This window comes from Canis lupus, chromosome 30 (assembly GCF_003254725.2).
Source record: "Canis lupus dingo isolate Sandy chromosome 30, ASM325472v2, whole genome shotgun sequence".
Lineage (NCBI taxonomy): Eukaryota > Metazoa > Chordata > Mammalia > Carnivora > Canidae > Canis > Canis lupus.
Window position 1 is genome coordinate 29,341,964 of NC_064272.1, and position 17,581 is coordinate 29,359,544.

Consider the following 17,581-nt stretch of genomic DNA (forward strand, 5'->3'; position numbering starts at 1 on the left):
AAAAAAGCTAGCTCCCTACAGTGCCACTGAGAGCTTTATTAATCAGGCTGGTGGTGCAAGAGGAATGGCAATCACATCCCCCTCCCAGGGAGGGTGTGTGCTGCTTTCTTCAAACACCTCCAGGAATGAGAATGTCAGGGCAGCTCCACTCGAAAGAACCCAGTTTCAGGACCCAGCCTTCTATACAAAAAGAAACACTGAGAATGGATCCCGGGTATAGCCTCTATTTTGGATGAAGCTGATATATACATACCTCTCTAGGGGGTACTGGCAGTTTGTTCCAGACTCCTAGCAACTGTGTTGTGCAGTGTAATGTGGCCCCAGAGGCTTCAGCTGGTTTAACCGTCCTGAGGCACTGCAGCTTTTCCCCCCTAAGAAGTATGTATCACACCCCCACTACGTTATGCTCTACACTCAAAAGAGTAGTGGTAGAAAGCTGGTCCTGGTACAGGAATGAAGAACAGACCAACCACAAACTTTAAATCAGTTTATTGACACAGTAACACAACACACTTGCCTCCCTGACACCCCCACCCCCTCTAGCCCAATCTAGAGCTCTCCCCTTCTTCCCACCTCAGAACAAGCCGTTCAGTGAAAACAGAAAAGGGTAGGCCACTTGTACACCCCCAGTCCCACCCCTCAGCCCTATGGGGCAGGGGCTCAGGCACTATTCAGAACCTGTTAGGAGGAGAGGAGGGGCAGTCAGCACTATACTCAGCCAGGCAGAGGCATCCAGTCCCTAAGATCAGATCCCACACAACCCCCAGGCCCTGAGTTGCTATTCCTCTTCCTCTCTGCTCTTTGTGACCCTAGGAAGGAGACCCCTTGGGGCCTGGCCTGCAGCCAGGAGCAAGAACTACTAGCTGTGATTTGAGAATTGGGAGTTTGGCTAGTGTCTTAAGGCCCAGGCACCCCAAAGAAAGCCCTGGTGGTGGGAGTGAACTTCAATGCCCCTATTTAAAATGCACTGATAACATTAAACAGATTAAGCCAGCTTAACCAAATGCCAGAGTAACACTAAGCTATAAAGAAGGAGGGGGTCAGACCTGGCTTCTCCAGGCCAGACACAAATGCACACAGAGGAGCCCAGGCAGAGTGTCGAAAAACAAGGACACAGCCCAGGGGCTGGAAAGCCTCTACTCAGGAGTCCCTGGGTTAACAGGAAGCAAAGAAAGAAAATACACAAGTCTTAAAAACCAAAAAAGAAAGCCCAACAGCAGGGGAACCTGAGCCTGACGGTGCTGCCCACCAGCCCTCGCCCCTGGACCCAGACAGCCCCTCCCCCTCTAGGCAATGTCCTCCCTAGGCTAGATAGAGCACGTCACACAGCGCAGTTTAAAAAGCTTCTAATGCCAGTTCATAAACATCTTCATTTACTATTGGTGATTACATGTGAATAATATGTTTATACTGTTCTTTATGGAAAACAATTTCAACGAGTCAACTCCAAGAACACAATAGGCAACCCTCACCCTGAGCCCCTCAGCGTCCTTCCCTAGACAGCAAGGAGCCCCCTTCTCTGTCCCAGGGCTGCCTAACTTCCCCTCTTCCCCCACTGTGGCTCTTGGGCAAAGCATCCTCTATGACCATTAGTCCTCATCGGACAAGTTCTGGTCCAGGGGGTAAACCATGAACATCACATCTGGCCGAGAGGGAACACAGGGATGGCCTGGACGCACAATCTCAAAGCCCAAGAAGCTGAAGGTCTTCAGGAGTGGAGCTGCAGAAGAGTGTAAAAAGGATTCTGATGAGAAACACAAGGGTAGGTTCAATTCGAGGGAAAACAAAAAACAAAGATGGAATAAGCATGAGGCCTTCACTAAAGCCCCTGCAGGCAGGCACTCCCACCCCTAGGATTTCCCAGGATTTATACTGGCAAACTCAAGAGTCCTACTTCACTGAATAAGGAGCCCCTTACCCCTCACTCCTTCCTCACTGTCTGGGCAGTAGGTCTCAGGCTACTTTGATTTCTCACCTCTGTCTTCTCGGCCCTTCCTGAAGCAGATGAAGACGTAGTTCACTTTCATCTTCTCTTCAGCAAACTCTAGCAGTGCTAACAATCTGCCAGAGACAAAGAAAACAACTCAGGCCCACTACCACCTCTCTAGACTTCCCACCTACCCACCCTCAGAAAAACCTTCTCTGAGGCTTACAGCCAGCATTATAAATAGGGAACTGCCAGGGAGAAGCTTCCTATTTGAAGAGAAAAATAGAGCTTCCTATTTTTTTTAGAAAAAGCCACAATCCAAAGAAAAATGTTACTGAATTATCTCTCTTCCTGGAATAAGGATTTTTCATCTGAAATTAATGCTAACCAACTTCACCAATGCAGTTCACAAGATAGTATGGGGCCTAGGAAAAGAACCTAGTTTTTCTCAGGGGTCTTCCAAAGTTGCCAAGTTTGATGACCACTTGCCACTGAGACAGATGGGACTCTGGGCCCTGACATGCCTAAAAGGATTTCCTCACAAGCTAGGGGCACTCAAGAGAACTCCAACTCTACAGCTGTGCCTTATATACCTGACTGCCTTGGAGGGCCTTGCCCAATCCAATAAAATCCCACTGTATCTCAGAGCTTCCTGCCCGTTTGAACTGCATCATTGTATGGCGGCTCAAGGGGACTTAACGTCTGCTGAGAAGAGTGAACCAGGGAGCGATTAAATGACCGATTTGGTTAATGTGATAATGATCGCCTTTAATTACAACCCACAGCAGGCCTGTTTTACTGGCTAAAAATAAGCTGTCACGAACTGGTATCAGCTTGGGAAACCTAGAGCTAGATAAGGTGGCAGACCTTCCCTGTTCATCTGTGAAGCCCAATGAGCACAGTCCCTTCTCTGGAATGGACCCTCCTTCCCCTTCCCCAGCACTTGCTCCTTACCCTTCTTTGCTCCCATCAGCTAATAATCCATCTGGGATTTCTACAAACAGGCTCTGGCTGGACAGGACTGCATCCCAGGAAGAGACTTTCACCTCGGTGACCTCATACTGGAAGTGGACAATGTGAGGTTTTCCATCATTCACAGGGAGGTCCTGGGTCACAGTGAGCTTCTCGTCCTGGGAAGAGATCAGGTCAGACGACCAGGTCACTACTGCTCTGGCCACATCACAGGCTCCCTAACCTCAGTGGTCCTGGAGACTTCTAGGGCCAGTCTCAGGGTAGTATGGGATGAAGGGCATACTGAAAATGGAGAGCTGCATGCCAGCTAAATGGAGCCATCGTCACTCATCAACAAAGACCAGCTGATGGCAGCTAAAGGCCAGCATGACAGAAAGGGAAACATTTACCAGGTGTCCACTAGATGCCAAGTACTATGCAGGTGCTTTCCCATTTCTCAGTCACCATCAGAAGCATCTGAGGTAGTTATTAATATCCCCATTTAAACCTGAGATACTAGGGGCCCAGAACAATTAAGCAACTGACCCGGGGCTCCAGAGCTAGTAAATGACAGAGTTGAGATTCAAACCAGGTCTCCCAGACTCTAAACCCAAGTGTGTCCCACCAACACCAATCTCTTTCCCTTCTCTCTCTGAAAGAGAAACAGAACAAATAAATGAGGATATATGTGAGGCCTTGGCTGGAGCCCAGCTCAACCAAAGCCTGCTTCCAGGTAGACTACAGGTCCATGTTGTCTCCCTTGGGCACAACCTCAAGAGACCAGAACTCAGCCATCCTGCTACCCTTCAGTGCCAATCTTGAGAAGCTAAACCAACTTCTGGGCCTCAATCAGGAGATTAAAGGGCAGCAAAGAGCTGGCTACCCCAGCCCAAATCATTCTCAGAGCAGATTGCCAAGATTCTCAAGCTCCTGGGATGTTACCCTAGGCTGCCAGGATGACAGATGATAGAGCTGCAAAACCCCTTCTCCTTCCCCCTCAGCCCACCCCCAATTTCAATTAGGGATGAAAATCAAAATGCCTAACAGGCGTGGGCAACTGCTCCTCCCGGCCCTAGGTATTTCTCAAGAAAAACTGAGGAGTCACACCAAAAAGAGTTTCTGCACAGCCCCCCTTCATCATTCTCCTTTCCACTCAGGACCCTGAACCGACACTGAAGTGCTGACCACCAAGCTAAGAAGATGGCAGCATTTGCTTAATGTAGATCTCCTCCTCCTGATACTCCCAAAAGCCACATCAGCCTCAGTTGAAAGAGTCCTTCTTGATTCCCCTACTGGCCTAAGACTAAAGGCAGCAATATCTGCCCTTAAGCACCAGCTGAGTGCAATCTGAGACTGCTGTGCTCCAAGCTTTCCACCCCAGAGTCCTCCTTACCTTATATATTAGAGCTGAGAGAGAAGGATCCCTGCCGCCCCCTCGCCCACCGGGGATCTTCGACAGTGGGTGAGGGGCATCAGGAGCACCACAGAGGCCCCGGAACAATGTGCCTGCAGCACTGGAGCTGGGGACAGTTACTCAAAGGCAAAATACTACTGCAAAAGACAGAGAAGGTAAGAACAGTAAACACCAAGACTTAAAGATTTAACACAACATCTCACTCCAACCTCTGCCCTGGCTCTCCCTAAGTGCTCTAAAGCTGTACCAGGACCTCCCACCCCCACCCCCATCCTTTCAGCTTCACCTTCCAGACCTACTGCTGTGCTTCAAGAGCAGAGGGAGCCCCAGATGCGCTAAGGGAGCCCAGCTGGACATATCTGACCAGAGGAGCACCTGTTCAACATAAATCTCTGTGGCACTGGCGAACCCTGAGAGGAACCAGATTCTGGCTTCCCTTCAAGGCTTTAAAACCCTGTCCCCCCGTCCCTTTCCTTATTCTGACAGTACTTCAACAACCTACGTGGCAATTTCAACACCTACACAGTCACTTCTGGCTGGAGAGGTATAGGAGTCTTAAGAGATCACATGGGCTAGGTACCTTGTCCCTGAGGAACTCCTTTTCCAACCACTTTTCCAATGATGACCTCCTCCCCAATCTAAACAAAAGACTTGGACAAGAAATCAATAACCCAAATCTCTCCAGGGTCAAGAAGTGAATTAAATCCAGGGATTTGGTTCTCAGAGAAGAGGTATACTGTAGTACACAGTATTATGGTCTGAGTTTGTCCCTGGTGTGCCACCAAATGTTGGGCTTCTTCGCCCTTCTTTGCTAGAATCTGACCTGAGCATGGGAGTTTAGGTAATACTGATACAATTAGAATGGACACTCAGGCATATGTCAGGGGTGGGCTGAGAGAAGGTATATTTGCTGGGAACTAAGGAAGCCAATAATCAGAATTAGAAAAATAATAATAATAATAATCAGAATTAGAGGATGAAAGGCTCCTAAAGGAGTTCCTGGTCATCTCCAGGTGTGTGCCCTTACTGCCCGTCCTGATTTTCAGGTGGACCCAACAGGGCTCCAGATCTGTTCCACTGCCTTCTCTGAAATCTGATTAAGTGGTTCCTCAGGCTGAGCTGTAGCTCACTTCACAGGCCAATAGCCAGTGAAGCAGGGAAAGCAGCAGGCTGCCTGTGCATGTATACCACGAGTCAGCAACACACCCGTCCCATGGCCCCAACACCCCAGCCTCTAAGCAGCTTCGATGCAATGGAAGACATATGGGAGGGCCACTGCTGGGGTGTGCTAGAGCCAGCTCACACGACTGTGCCCATCTCTTCCCAACTGTGTGTTTAATAATGTCATGTTGGTAGCTCGAATAGGCCATAGGGGAAGTATTTACACCACAGAAATCAGCATATGACATAAATCAAGGGTTTTTTTTTTCCCCCTGAAAGCCAGTTGTAATCTGATGCAAGGCACATTCTTCACACTTTTTGCTTTATGTGGCATGGCATACCAGATTTGAGTTTTTCACTTGGGCTCAGAGTGACAAAACAGAACTCACACCTACCATGGCAATGGTACAATAACCAAAGGGGCATCCAATTAAGATTCTCAGTACTCTAAGAGACCCATGTGAACATTCCAGCTGAGACAGGAAGTCCAAACCCATCATTGATCTAGCTCAGCTCCTCTTTCTCTCAAGGATTTCAACCAGGGGCCTGAAGTCACACTTAAAAATTTCATTGTGGGGCTCTTGGGTGCCTCAGTTGGTTAAACATCTGACTTCTGATTTTGGCTCAGGTCATGATCTCAGGATCCTGGTATCAAGCTGTGTCAGGTTCCACACTCAGTGGGGAGTCCACTTGAGATTCTCTCTCCTGCCCCTCCCCCAGCTGGCACTCATATACACACACACACTCAATCTTCAATAAATAAATCTTTTTTAAAAAGAAAAGGAATTTCATTGGGAGATGGGAGTTCCCAGGGAAGTATCTGTGGGCCTGGAGCAGCATCAACAACACCTGGGGTAAAAAAAACACATGGTACCACCTCCTGCCTCCTCTAGAAAGCCTCAGGCCATCCTCACCACACCCCCCATTCTCAGCCTTGCCAACACAAACTAGCAGAAGGGGCATGATATATGTTATTTTCACGGAGGGACTTCTTTTCTTCTAGGGACAATGAATGATTATCATCCCCCTATTCCAATGTGTTAAGGGACAGAATAGTGTTCAGGCCAGAATAAATTAAGCAGGGGCTTCCCTAAGAAAGGTATATACACCCACCCCCACCTCCCACCCCACCCCCCCCACACACACGACATGGTTCTGTTCCCATTCCCTGGTGACCACTTTGGGTCTTTGTTGAGGTTCTTGCAGTAACACCAGGAAGCCTGGGCCACTGAAGAAAGCTGGCTTGCAATGTATTAGTCAGTGGAGCTACCCAAGAACTGGCAAACTTCTCTGGAGTAGACGAGATATGGCCTTGGATACCAGAACTACATAGGTTCACAAAACCACCAGATCACCTTGCAGTACTAGAATTCTGGTGCTAACCTCAGACTCCCATTCCCAGAAAATTGTGCCTCCCTGTTTGTTTTTTTCCTCCCTGGTTCTAGATGAGAGCACATCCAACCTGATAGCCATTCCAACCACCATCTTCATTATGGGCTAATTTTTACTTGCAAATGGCAGAAGCAATGGGGCCAATCTACTAGAAAGATAAGAATAAGGTGGGTTTTCCTTTTTTTAGATCCAGAATCCCCTTTGTCTCCTAGAAATAATCCCTAGGGCCTGCCCTATGTTTAGCCCTAACCCATGCGCTCACTCAAGTAAATGCAAGAAGTCTATCCCATGGTAACAAACCATTTATTTCCCCACTCTTACACACAAGGATCCTGGAAATTCCTCCTCATCCCCAACAAAGTCTGCACAAGAGCAAGTGTCTCTGTGAGTGAGGATGGAAGGGTTTTTCAGGTCCCCATCCTGGGATCCACTTCCCTAAGAGAAACAGCTAAGGTTTAAAATAAATTTAGTAGACTGGAGTTCACAATCAACAATTATCACCCATCATAATGGTCTGCTTTCTGTTATTTGCTGTGAATGGCAAATTGCTTCTCTTTCAAAAAGCTTGATTGTCATTTCTGAAGTGAGAAGGACAGGGAGATGGGTACATATGTGGTAAAGAAATTAAGGGCATGATCAGCAATTAGGCAAGAAAAATAAATAAAAGGTACCTTGTCACTAGTTGTAGAGGACATGCTACTATACATATAAAAAACCCCCAGTACCTCCACCAAAAACCTTAAGAATAAATCAGTTTAGTAAGGTTACAGGATACCAAATCAATTTACAAAAAGCTGTTGCATTTATATATACTAATAACAAACTACCAGAAGGAGAAATTAAGAAAATAATCCTATTTACAATTGCATTAAAAAAAAAAAAATGGATGCCTGGGTGGCTCTGTGGTTGAGCTGCCTTTGGCTCAGGTTATGATCCCAGGGTCCTGGGATCAGGCTCCCTGCTTCTTTTTTTTTTTTTTTTTTTTTTTTAAGATTTTATTTATTTATTCATGAGAGACACAGAGAGAGAGAGAGAGAGAGAGAGAGGCAGAGACACAGGCATAGGGAGACGCAGGCTCCACGCAGGGAACCCTACATGGGACTCGATCCTGGGTCTCCAGGATCACGCCCTAGGCTGTAGGTGGTGCTAAGCCACTGAGCCACGGGAGCTGCCCAGGCTCCCTGCTTCTTGCTCACCCTATGTCTTTGCCTCTCTGTGTGTCTCTCATGAATAAATAAAATCTTTAAAAAAAAATATTTAGGGACACCTGGGTGGCTCAGCACTTGAGCATCTGTCTTTGGCTCAGGTCGTGATCTCAAGGTCCTGGGATCAAGTCCCACATCAGGCTCCCTGCATGGAGCCTGCTTCTCCCTCTGCCTCTGTCTCTCATGAAGAAATAAATAAATCTTTACGAAATAAAAAATATATATATTTAGGACTAAATTGAACCAAGGAAGTAAAAAAAACTGTACTCTGAAAACTGTAAGACACTGATGAAAGAAACGGAGATACAAACAAATGCAAAGATATACCATGACATGAACTGGAACAATATTGTTAAAACGTCCATACTACCCAAAGCAATCAAAAACTCCGTGCAAGCTCTATCAAAATACCAATGGCATTTTTCACAGAACTAGAACAAATAATCTTAAAAGTTTGTATGGTACCACAAAAGAGCCCAAATAGCCAAAGCAATCTTGAGACTCAAAAACAAAGCTGAAGGCATCACATTCTCAGATTTCAAAGTATACTACAAAGTTATAGTATTCAAAGCGGTATGGTATTGGCACAAAAAGAGATACATAGATCAGTGGAACATAATAGAGAGCCCAGAAATAAACCCACACACATATATTTAATTAATCTATGACTAAGGGGGCACCTGGGTGGCTCAGCAGTTGAGCATCTGCCTTCAGCTCAAGGCACGATCCTGGGGTCCTGGGATTGAGTCCCACATCGGGCTCCCCACGGGGAGCCTGCTTCTCCCTCTGCCTATGCCTCTGTGTATCTCTTATATTTATTTATAAATAAAATCTTTAAAAAATATCTGACAAAGGAAGCAAAAATATACAATGGAGAAAAGATGGTCTCTTCAAAAAATGGTGTTGGGAAAACTGGACACTTAAATGCAAAAGAATAAAACTGGACCACTTTCTCATGCCATACACAAAACTAAATTCAAGATGGATTAAAGACTTAAATGTAAAACATGAAACTATAAAATACCTAGAAAATGTAGCAGTAAGCTCTTCATTAGTCTTAGCACTATTTTCCTGTATCTGCCTCCTTAGGCAAGGACAATAAAAGCAAAAATAAACAAATGGGACTACATAGAACTAAAAAGCTTGCAAAGGAAACTCAACAAAACAAAAAGGCAACCGAGTGAATGGATGAAAATATTCGCAAATGATATATCCAATAAGGGATTAACATCCAAAATATATAAAGAACTCATACAAGGTCACCTGGCTGACTTAGTGGAGCATGCAACTCTTGATCTCAGGGTCAGGAGTTCAAGCCCCACAGTGGGTATAAAGTAAAAAACTAAAATCTAAAAAACAAAAAAACAACTCCTATGACTCAATATCAAAAAATAATCTGATTTTTAAAAAGGCAGAGGAAGGGTGTCTGGGTGGCTCAGTTGAGCATCTGACTCTTGATTTCAGCTCAGGTTATGATCTCAGGGTCATGGGATCAAGCACCAAATCGGGCTCTGCACTCAGTGGGGACTCTGTTGAGGATTTTTTTTTTTTTTTTAAGATTTTATTTATTTATTCATGAGAGAGGCAGAGACACAGGCCGAGGGAGAAGCAGGCTCCCTGCAGGGAGCCTGATGTGGGACTGATCCTGGGACTCTAGGATCACACCCTGGGCAGAATGCAGGCACTCAATCACTGAGCCACCCAGGCATCCCTGCTTGAGGATTTGTTTCCCTCTGCTCCTACCCCCACTCATGCTCTCTAAAACAAATAAATAAATCTTTTTTTAAAAATGAGCAGAGGGCCTCAGCAGGCATTCCCAAAGAAGATATTCAGATGCCCAACAGGCATATGAAAAGATGCTCAACATCACTAATCATCAGGGAAATGCAAGTCAAAACCAGTGATACGTCACCTCATATCTGCCAGAATGGCCAGTATCAAAATGACAAGAAATAAGTGTTGGTGGCTAAGTCTGTTGAGCAGCCAACTCTTGGATTTCAGCTCAGGTCATGACCTTAGGGTTGAGACTGGGCCTCTCCTCCAGCATGGAACCTGCTTGAGATTCTCTCTCCCTCCCACTCCCCTTCTCTTAAAAAAAAGAAAAGAGGGCAGCCCAGTGGCTCAGTGGTTTAGCGCCGCCTTCAGCCCAGGGCCTGATCCTGGAGACCCAGAATTGAGTCCCATGTTGGGCTCCCTGCATGGGGCCTGCTTCTCCCTCTGCCTGTGTCTCTGCCTCTCTCTCTCCTTCCCCCCTCCCCCACACCGTGTGTGTCTCTCATGAATAAATGAATAAAATCTTTAAGAAAAAAAGAAAAAATAAACAGTGAGAACGTGGAGAAAAAAGGAAACTTTGTGCACTGTTGGTAGGAATGCAAACTGGTGCGGTTATCATGAAATAGATTATGGGGATCCCTGGGTGGCGCAGCGGTTTAGCGCCTGCCTTTGGCCCAGGGCGCGATCCTGGAGACCCGGGATTGAATCCCACGTCGGGCTCCCGGTGTATGGAGCCTGCTTCTCCCTCTGCCTGTGTCTCTGCCTCTGCCTCTCTCTCTCTCTCTCTCTCTCCCTCCCTCTCTCTGCGACTATCATAAATAAATTAATTAATTTTTAAAAAATTAAAAAAAAAAGAAATAGATTATGGAGGTTCCTCAAAAAATTAAAAATACAACTACCATAAGATCCAGCAATTCCACTTCTAGATATTTATCTGAAAAAAAATGAAAATATTAATTCAAAAAGATACCCTATGTTCATCACACCATTATTTATGAAGGCCAAGATACAGAAACTGTCCAGCAATATATGAATGAAGATGTGGTGTATATATACACAATGGTATACTACTCGGCCATGAAAAAGAAGAAATCTTACCCTTTGTGAGAACACGGATAAACCTAAAGGGCATGACACTAAGTGAGATACGTGAGACAGAGAAAGACCAATACTTTATGATTTCAGTTATGCACAGAATCTAAAGGAACAAAACAGAAACAGACTTATACAGAGAACTGACAATTGCCAGAGGATTAAACAGGTGAAGAGGATTAAAAGGTACAACCCTCCATTTACAAAATAAATAAGACCTATAATGTAAGACACAGGAAATATAGTCAATAATATTGTAACAACTTTGTATGGTGATTCATGGTACCATTTTGTAATGTATATAAATACTAAATCACCTGAAACTAATACAACATAGCATATCAGTTATTTTTCAACTTAAAAGAATAGGGGAACCTGGCTGACTCAGTTGGTAGAGCATGACTCTTGATCACAGGGTCATGAGTTCAAGCCCCACATTGGGGGCAGAGATTACTTTAAAATAATTATTAAAAAAAAAAAAAAGCCTTCTGTTCGTGTATTGACTTTAGTCTTCAAAATGGTATGCCACCAATTTCAACAGAGAACAGTGAATCTTGCAGGAACTTTTGCACAGTGAAAGTAGCTTCTAAACACAGGCCCTTCTGTCATAAGATCCAAAGCAGATTAGGTTTTGTATTCAGTAAAGTTGTGTTTCTACTGGCTCCAATGCCCAGCTTTTTCCATTCCTTCCTCAAATCTTGCTCACTCCAGTGAGGGGCAGGCATAGTTTAATCTTTACCATCAAAAAGAGGACTTAAGCTCAGTCTAGAGACTGAAAAGATCAGACTCATTAAGAAGTATCAAATGTTATCAGACTAAACCCAAACAGCTGGGCTGGTCTTGCTTTTGGAGAAGAAAAAAATATATCACGCTGGAAATGAGGGTGTCAAGTATCCAACTCAGTTCAGAAGAAAGATGGGAGATTAGAGCCTATCTGTTAGTGCCTTTTATTTTCTCAGTTGTTATCAGACATGCCCTTGGAAACACTCCTCAGGATACATGAGTGCTACCAACACATCATATCCTGCTGCCTCTAATTCAAAGCATTCTGTGAAACTGCTGCCTGAAATGTCCTTAGCAAGTTATAATTTCATACACTGGTTACAGACAGGCAGGGTATATAGCAGATGTATTCCTGGGGAGTGTTGCTAGTAAATCAAATTTTTATAATTCAAATCCTATTTTTAAATCTTTAGGGTACTTACTATTTAAAGAAAGGAACTTAAATCTCTTGATAGAGGATCTCCTGTTAAAGAATCACTTCCAGTTGACTTTGTCAGTTTTGATTTTTATATTTACTGTGCTCAAAGCAGGGGACGGCCTGCTACATAGAGATTTAATATAATTCTGTGGCTAAGTCCTATTCAGCTACATCTAACAAATATGTGGATTCATATTCTCCTTAATATACTTTTGATTGTGTTTCACTTGAATCAGTGGCCTGAGCTTGCCACTTTCTTCTCTCTGGTTTCCATTACCTGTCAGGGTCGGGGCATATAGCCTTGGTATTATTACCTACCTTGTGGTATTCAAGGGAAAAGACATAAAAAAACCACATTCCCAAGCTTCTACATTCACTCCCCTCTTTCAACCTTTTCTGATCCATTCATGTCTCAGGCTCTACCTCACAGAACACTCTCTAAGCCCAGACTTCCCTCACACAGGCTGCTTTTACGGAGGCTAGAAAGGTCTCTGATGACTAATTCCTATGCAAAGAGGGACCAATCAGGGCTGCCATCACATTCAGCTAAGAAGTAGTAGGAAGAAAGGTAGGAGGTGATGGCCACCTCCAGTCTAGTGGGACCGTAGAGGCTAATTTCCAGCTGCCAATTCCTTTCCCATATGAGAAAAGGACTCTGGTCAGATGCCAGTCATAAGTCATTTCGCTAGGGCTGTTCTGTATGCCAAAGGGAGTCTACTTGCTAAGCACAATTATACAGAAAATGACATCACCACTCTGAATCACAGACTGAAAGCAAAACTGGGTTTTGGTTGATTCTCCACAAGAAATGTACTTGTGGTGGCAGCTAGAATATCCACCTCTGAGGTCTGTTTATCTTCCTATACACAACTGATATTGGTACATCATCTGCCAAAGGTAGGCAGACCCACATACGCTACAGAGGTGGATGGATGGCAAGGTACTCATTCTTTAAAATTAGACCTTAAAGTACCTTGATCTAGTTTGTATAATAAACTCATCACCAGTTCCAGCCCCTCTTCCCACAACAGACTTATTTCATCATTAATATGGTATCAAAGACCTAGGAAATTTTCTTAAGGCTTATCTTATACAAAGCATTTTATTCTGCCAACAGGAAACTACCGGTTTTGTTCACTTCAAGTAACAAAATTCTTGCTCACCGACTTGGCTATTTCTGGTATAGCTTTCAATTAGGCTTCATAGCCTCGCAAGTCATGGCACCAACTTGAATCAACACTGCATACAGTTTCAAGAAGGGATGAATTACTTTTTTTTCTCTAGAAATGCACATATGTAACATCCTCTACCCCACTCCTCAGTCCCCATTTTTACATTTCTGAGCAGCTCTGACGCTAAATTTGGATTTGTTGGCAGAGTGAGGAATGACTATTATTAGTCCACACTGCTTTCTGAAGCATACCTTCAATTTGGGGGGATTCACAACGATACTAGGACTCTCTGTCTCTCTCTGTGGAATGACCTTGAAGGTACATGGTAGGAAAACTTGCTCACCCTACTATCCCACACCCAATAAGCCATAGTGCTAATAAATGAGGAATAACCAAAACCATATTCTTGGGGGAGAAAAAAATTCTGTTACCCAGGGAACCATTCTGTGAAGACACTCAGGGTATCTCTAATGTGCTCATGTGCTCTGTCCACCCCCAAGAGAAAATACCTGTGGAGCCAAATGCTTCTCAAAGCCAATCAAAGATTGATTATAATATGGATAAAGCCAGGGCAAGCTTTTCTCCACATACTGTACTGTCACAAGGTACTAAGCTGGCCTCAGCCAGAACTGTCTTCCTGCCCCTACAAATCCAGGGAGAGCAAGGCCTTGAAGCTTCATTTCCTCGGACTTAAACCTCATGTTCAAAAACCATGATAAAAGTGCTTGTCCCTGGTGTCCCCTTCCTGCCCCCACCATCAGGAATTTTGACATTCTGGAAGTACTAATTGAAACAAAACTGAAAAGGAAAAGCTTTGTTTTCAAAACATACTACCGGCTCCTCTGCAACTATTTCTTCCAGGAAACCAAGCCTCCACCTCTAGAGTAGTTCACTGGAGCCAGGGAAGATAGAGAGCCCATCCCCCACCCAATGAGAGCTAAACTCCTAGCCAGCTCCCCCTCCTCTCTGCGGATACAAAACACCAAGCACACAGACTGGGAAGAACATCCGGCTCTTATCGGAATCCCCAGTTAGGGCTCTACCAGGATCCTTTTAGAAAGTTATGGGCAGGCCAGAGGAGGCTGGGAAACATGTTATGGAAACAGCATTGCCATAACTCAAAGAAACCAGACACCCTGCACACACACCACCCCACCCCCAGGCCAAAGTGGAGGAGCCTGATCCAAGGCCTCGCTCCTGCCCAGGCCCTGGCAGGCCAGCTGGCTCCTCCCTCCACCTGCCTTTCATACAGCCAAGCCCCTCAAATTACCAACACACTAAGCAAGGGCCCTGGAGACAAGCCTGTTTTGCCACTTAAGAAGCTGGAAGGAATCTTAAATTAAGCAAATTCAATCCCTTCTTTTTACATGGAAGCACACTAGCTAAGCCCAAACTAGAACTCAGGTCTCACAGCCTCACAATCAATGAAGACCCTTATGTGTTGGTTCAAAATGCCAAACTCTCAAGGCTCAGCCTGCAAAGGACTTGGCACCAGACCAGCTCAGTCCAGAGGATGCCAGAGAATGCCTGCTGAAACCATACCACCTTCCAAACCCTACTGTGGAGACAAAAATATGGAACAGAAAAGCAAATCCATCTCATATACCCTTTTGGCAGATTTTCCTGTAGGTTCCTTTGCTTCCTTCCACCCCTGCACTTTATCCTGCCCTCTCTCATACCTGCTGTCTTATCCTCATCACACACAGCTTTACCACAAACACCACCTCTGGCATCCAGCACCATCCAAGTATATATCCACCTCCACCTCCTCAGCTCCAGAGGGGCTGGATAGAGAAGATATAATAAAAGCAGGGACTGCGAAGGGACATGGACATTGACAGTCTCAGAAAAGGAAAATAGAATGGGTAAAGAAGTCTTGAGAGGTAAGGGTAATGAGCCAAATACAACCATAACAAACCAGGAAATGAGTGAATTTTCTTTCTGCATGTAGGGAAGAAACAGAGGTGTTGGGGGCTAAATAAGAGCCTGAGAATGAAAATGGCCAATGGCTGAGAACAGAGTAACTCAAGGTAGAATTTAAGAGTCTGCTGTGGGTATCTTGGGTATTTCTGGACAGCACCTGAGAAAGACTAAGAAAGCCCTGAAGGAAACAAGGCCCTTTTCGGTAAAGAGCTGACACTCACTAAAGAAATATGATGAGAAAGATCTTGGGGGGGGGGGGCGGGGGGGGGCAGTGGTTCTTAGCCCTTGCTGCATATTACAAAGAATTATCGAGAGAGCTTTAAAGATATATACTAATAACCAGGCCCCACCCTAGACCAATCACACCAGATCTTTCAAGGTGGAGTCCAGGTAGACTGATTTTTCAATGTGCAGCCAGGGCTGAGAAATACGGAGATACAAGAAAAACTAAAACCCAGCTGGAATATTTAAGGATGGTGCTGCTAAAAGACTGGGAGATGGCATGTCAGAGACCACCTTAGGGAAAAGGAAGCCCAAGTTTGAGAGGAACCTTGAATGGCAGGTGGAGCCCCACGGGGAAAAAAGGCAATAAGGAAGGATATGTTTGTAAAAGGAACAACAGTCTAGCTCTGCCAGGCCACGGCACAATTTAAGGAGGATCTGCAGGGAATAGATCTGCTTGCAAAACAATGATGCCCAGGTGTGGAACAGAGGCCATAAGGCCAAATCTGGGGACAAAGGGTCTGGTGTGGAGAACTAAATGAGCTTCAGGCTAATTTTGGAAGGGACAGCAACAAGTCTAGGAGGAAAAATGAGGAAGAGAATTAGACCCAAATCGTAAATGGAAGACATTCTGATGTAGAAGCAACTAGGGTTAAAAATTGTGAGGAATCAGGATTATGGAACAGTTTCACAGAGTTTGGGGCAGAAACACCGGGTATGTATGAGAAGAGACGGATGACAAGGGCTGCCTTAGGAAAAAGAGGAGAGGTAGAGAGAGGAAAGCTGAATGATCAATCCTGTCTAGTATGAGCAGGGCAAAGTATATAGGAGGCAAGTTTAGAAAACCACTGGTGCTGTTTCAGAAAGATATGCAGCCTTTCTCTCCAATTAATGGGGAACACTGGGATCAGGTGTTGAGGGAGGAAATTTGCAAAGCCACAGTATCCAGAGTACTGACCCTGATCCAGTACTGGGGCCTGATCTGAAGGCACTGGAAGGCCAGGGAAAGAGAGTAGGCCTTCAATGGAAGCAAGCAGGGCTGAGTTCTAAGATCTAATGATCTGAAGATGGGATTCAATTAAGAAGGGTAAAATAAGAGTAAAGATGAGTTCCAGCTGAAAGTGTCTAGAGGGTAGCTGTGTTTAGAAGTGTTGGGGGAAACCCCAGTAGGGAAATAGGGCGGCGAACAGGAGTCAAGTCCGAAGCGTTTGAGAAATAAAAGGCGGCTGGGAGCCGGGGAAAACGGGGCCTAACTGGGAAAGGGGTGTCGAGGGAGGAAGGATGGGAAAAGGCCAAGCAGGAGTAAGGGACCAATGGGACGAGGGGGCATCACCGTAAAAACTATTAGGCCTGAGAAACCGGGGAGGGGAAGGGGGAGGGGGAATTAGTCCAGTGGAGAGCTGAAGGTTGGAGCCCGACTGGGGGAGGGGCGGCCGTGATAAGAGAAGGGTTTGGTTGGAGGATGCAGTTTGAAGGGAAGAGATTCGAAGGGAAGGGTTAAGTGACTTAAAGCGGGAGGAAGAAAGATCTGGGGAAAATGGGAAATAATTTGAGGAACCTGGATGAGGGAGAAAGCCCAGTCTAGGGAATGGGGCACCGTCCGACGGGACTTAAAAGAAATGGGGACTTGACTGAAAGGTTGGGTCCGCGTCTGATGGGGGGGGGGGGGGTTGGGGGAGGAGGAGGCCCGGGTAGGGGGGATGGGCCGGGCAGGAGGGAGGGGGCTAAAGGACGGAAGGAGGCCCCGCTGCGGGGCTGGGGGCTCGGACTGCGGTGGCTCAAGTGGGGAAGGGACCCAGTGCGGGGCGGAGAGGCCCCGCTGCGGGGGCTAGAACCGGCCGGGGTTGGGGGAGGCCCTCTGGAGCAGATGAGGGGAGGATGGGGGCGGGGAGCTGGGCCGGGCCGTTACCTGTCCTGGGTGTTTATCATCCTCGGCGGCTCTGCTCAGGGTGGGAGGAGGCGGCGCAGGGAGTGGGTAGGTGGATGAGAGGGTGGGTGTGGGGTCGCGCGCGCGGGGCCGATCTCTGCGGGCTAAGTCCCTGTCAGGCCGCGGGCCCAGAGCCCTCCTCCTGCCTCAGCGAGCGCCTGCCTCCAACTGACCCTCCCCGGCCGCCGCCGACGCCGCCGCAACCGCCCCGCCCCCGGGCC

The 17,581-nt window shown here is 46.1% G+C and overlaps 1 protein-coding gene across 1 annotated transcript; it reads right to left on the bottom strand.

Annotated features, from left to right (window-relative positions):
• Positions 1 to 473: 473 nt before the first annotated feature.
• Positions 474 to 17,507, bottom strand: OAZ2 (ornithine decarboxylase antizyme 2; the record flags this gene model as incomplete). Its single annotated transcript, XM_049104201.1, has 4 exons — positions 474 to 1,720; positions 1,976 to 2,061; positions 2,882 to 3,057; positions 17,343 to 17,507. Coding segments are annotated over 4 exons (558 nt in total), but the record flags the coding sequence as incomplete, so codon positions are not given.
• Positions 17,508 to 17,581: the final 74 nt, after the last annotated feature.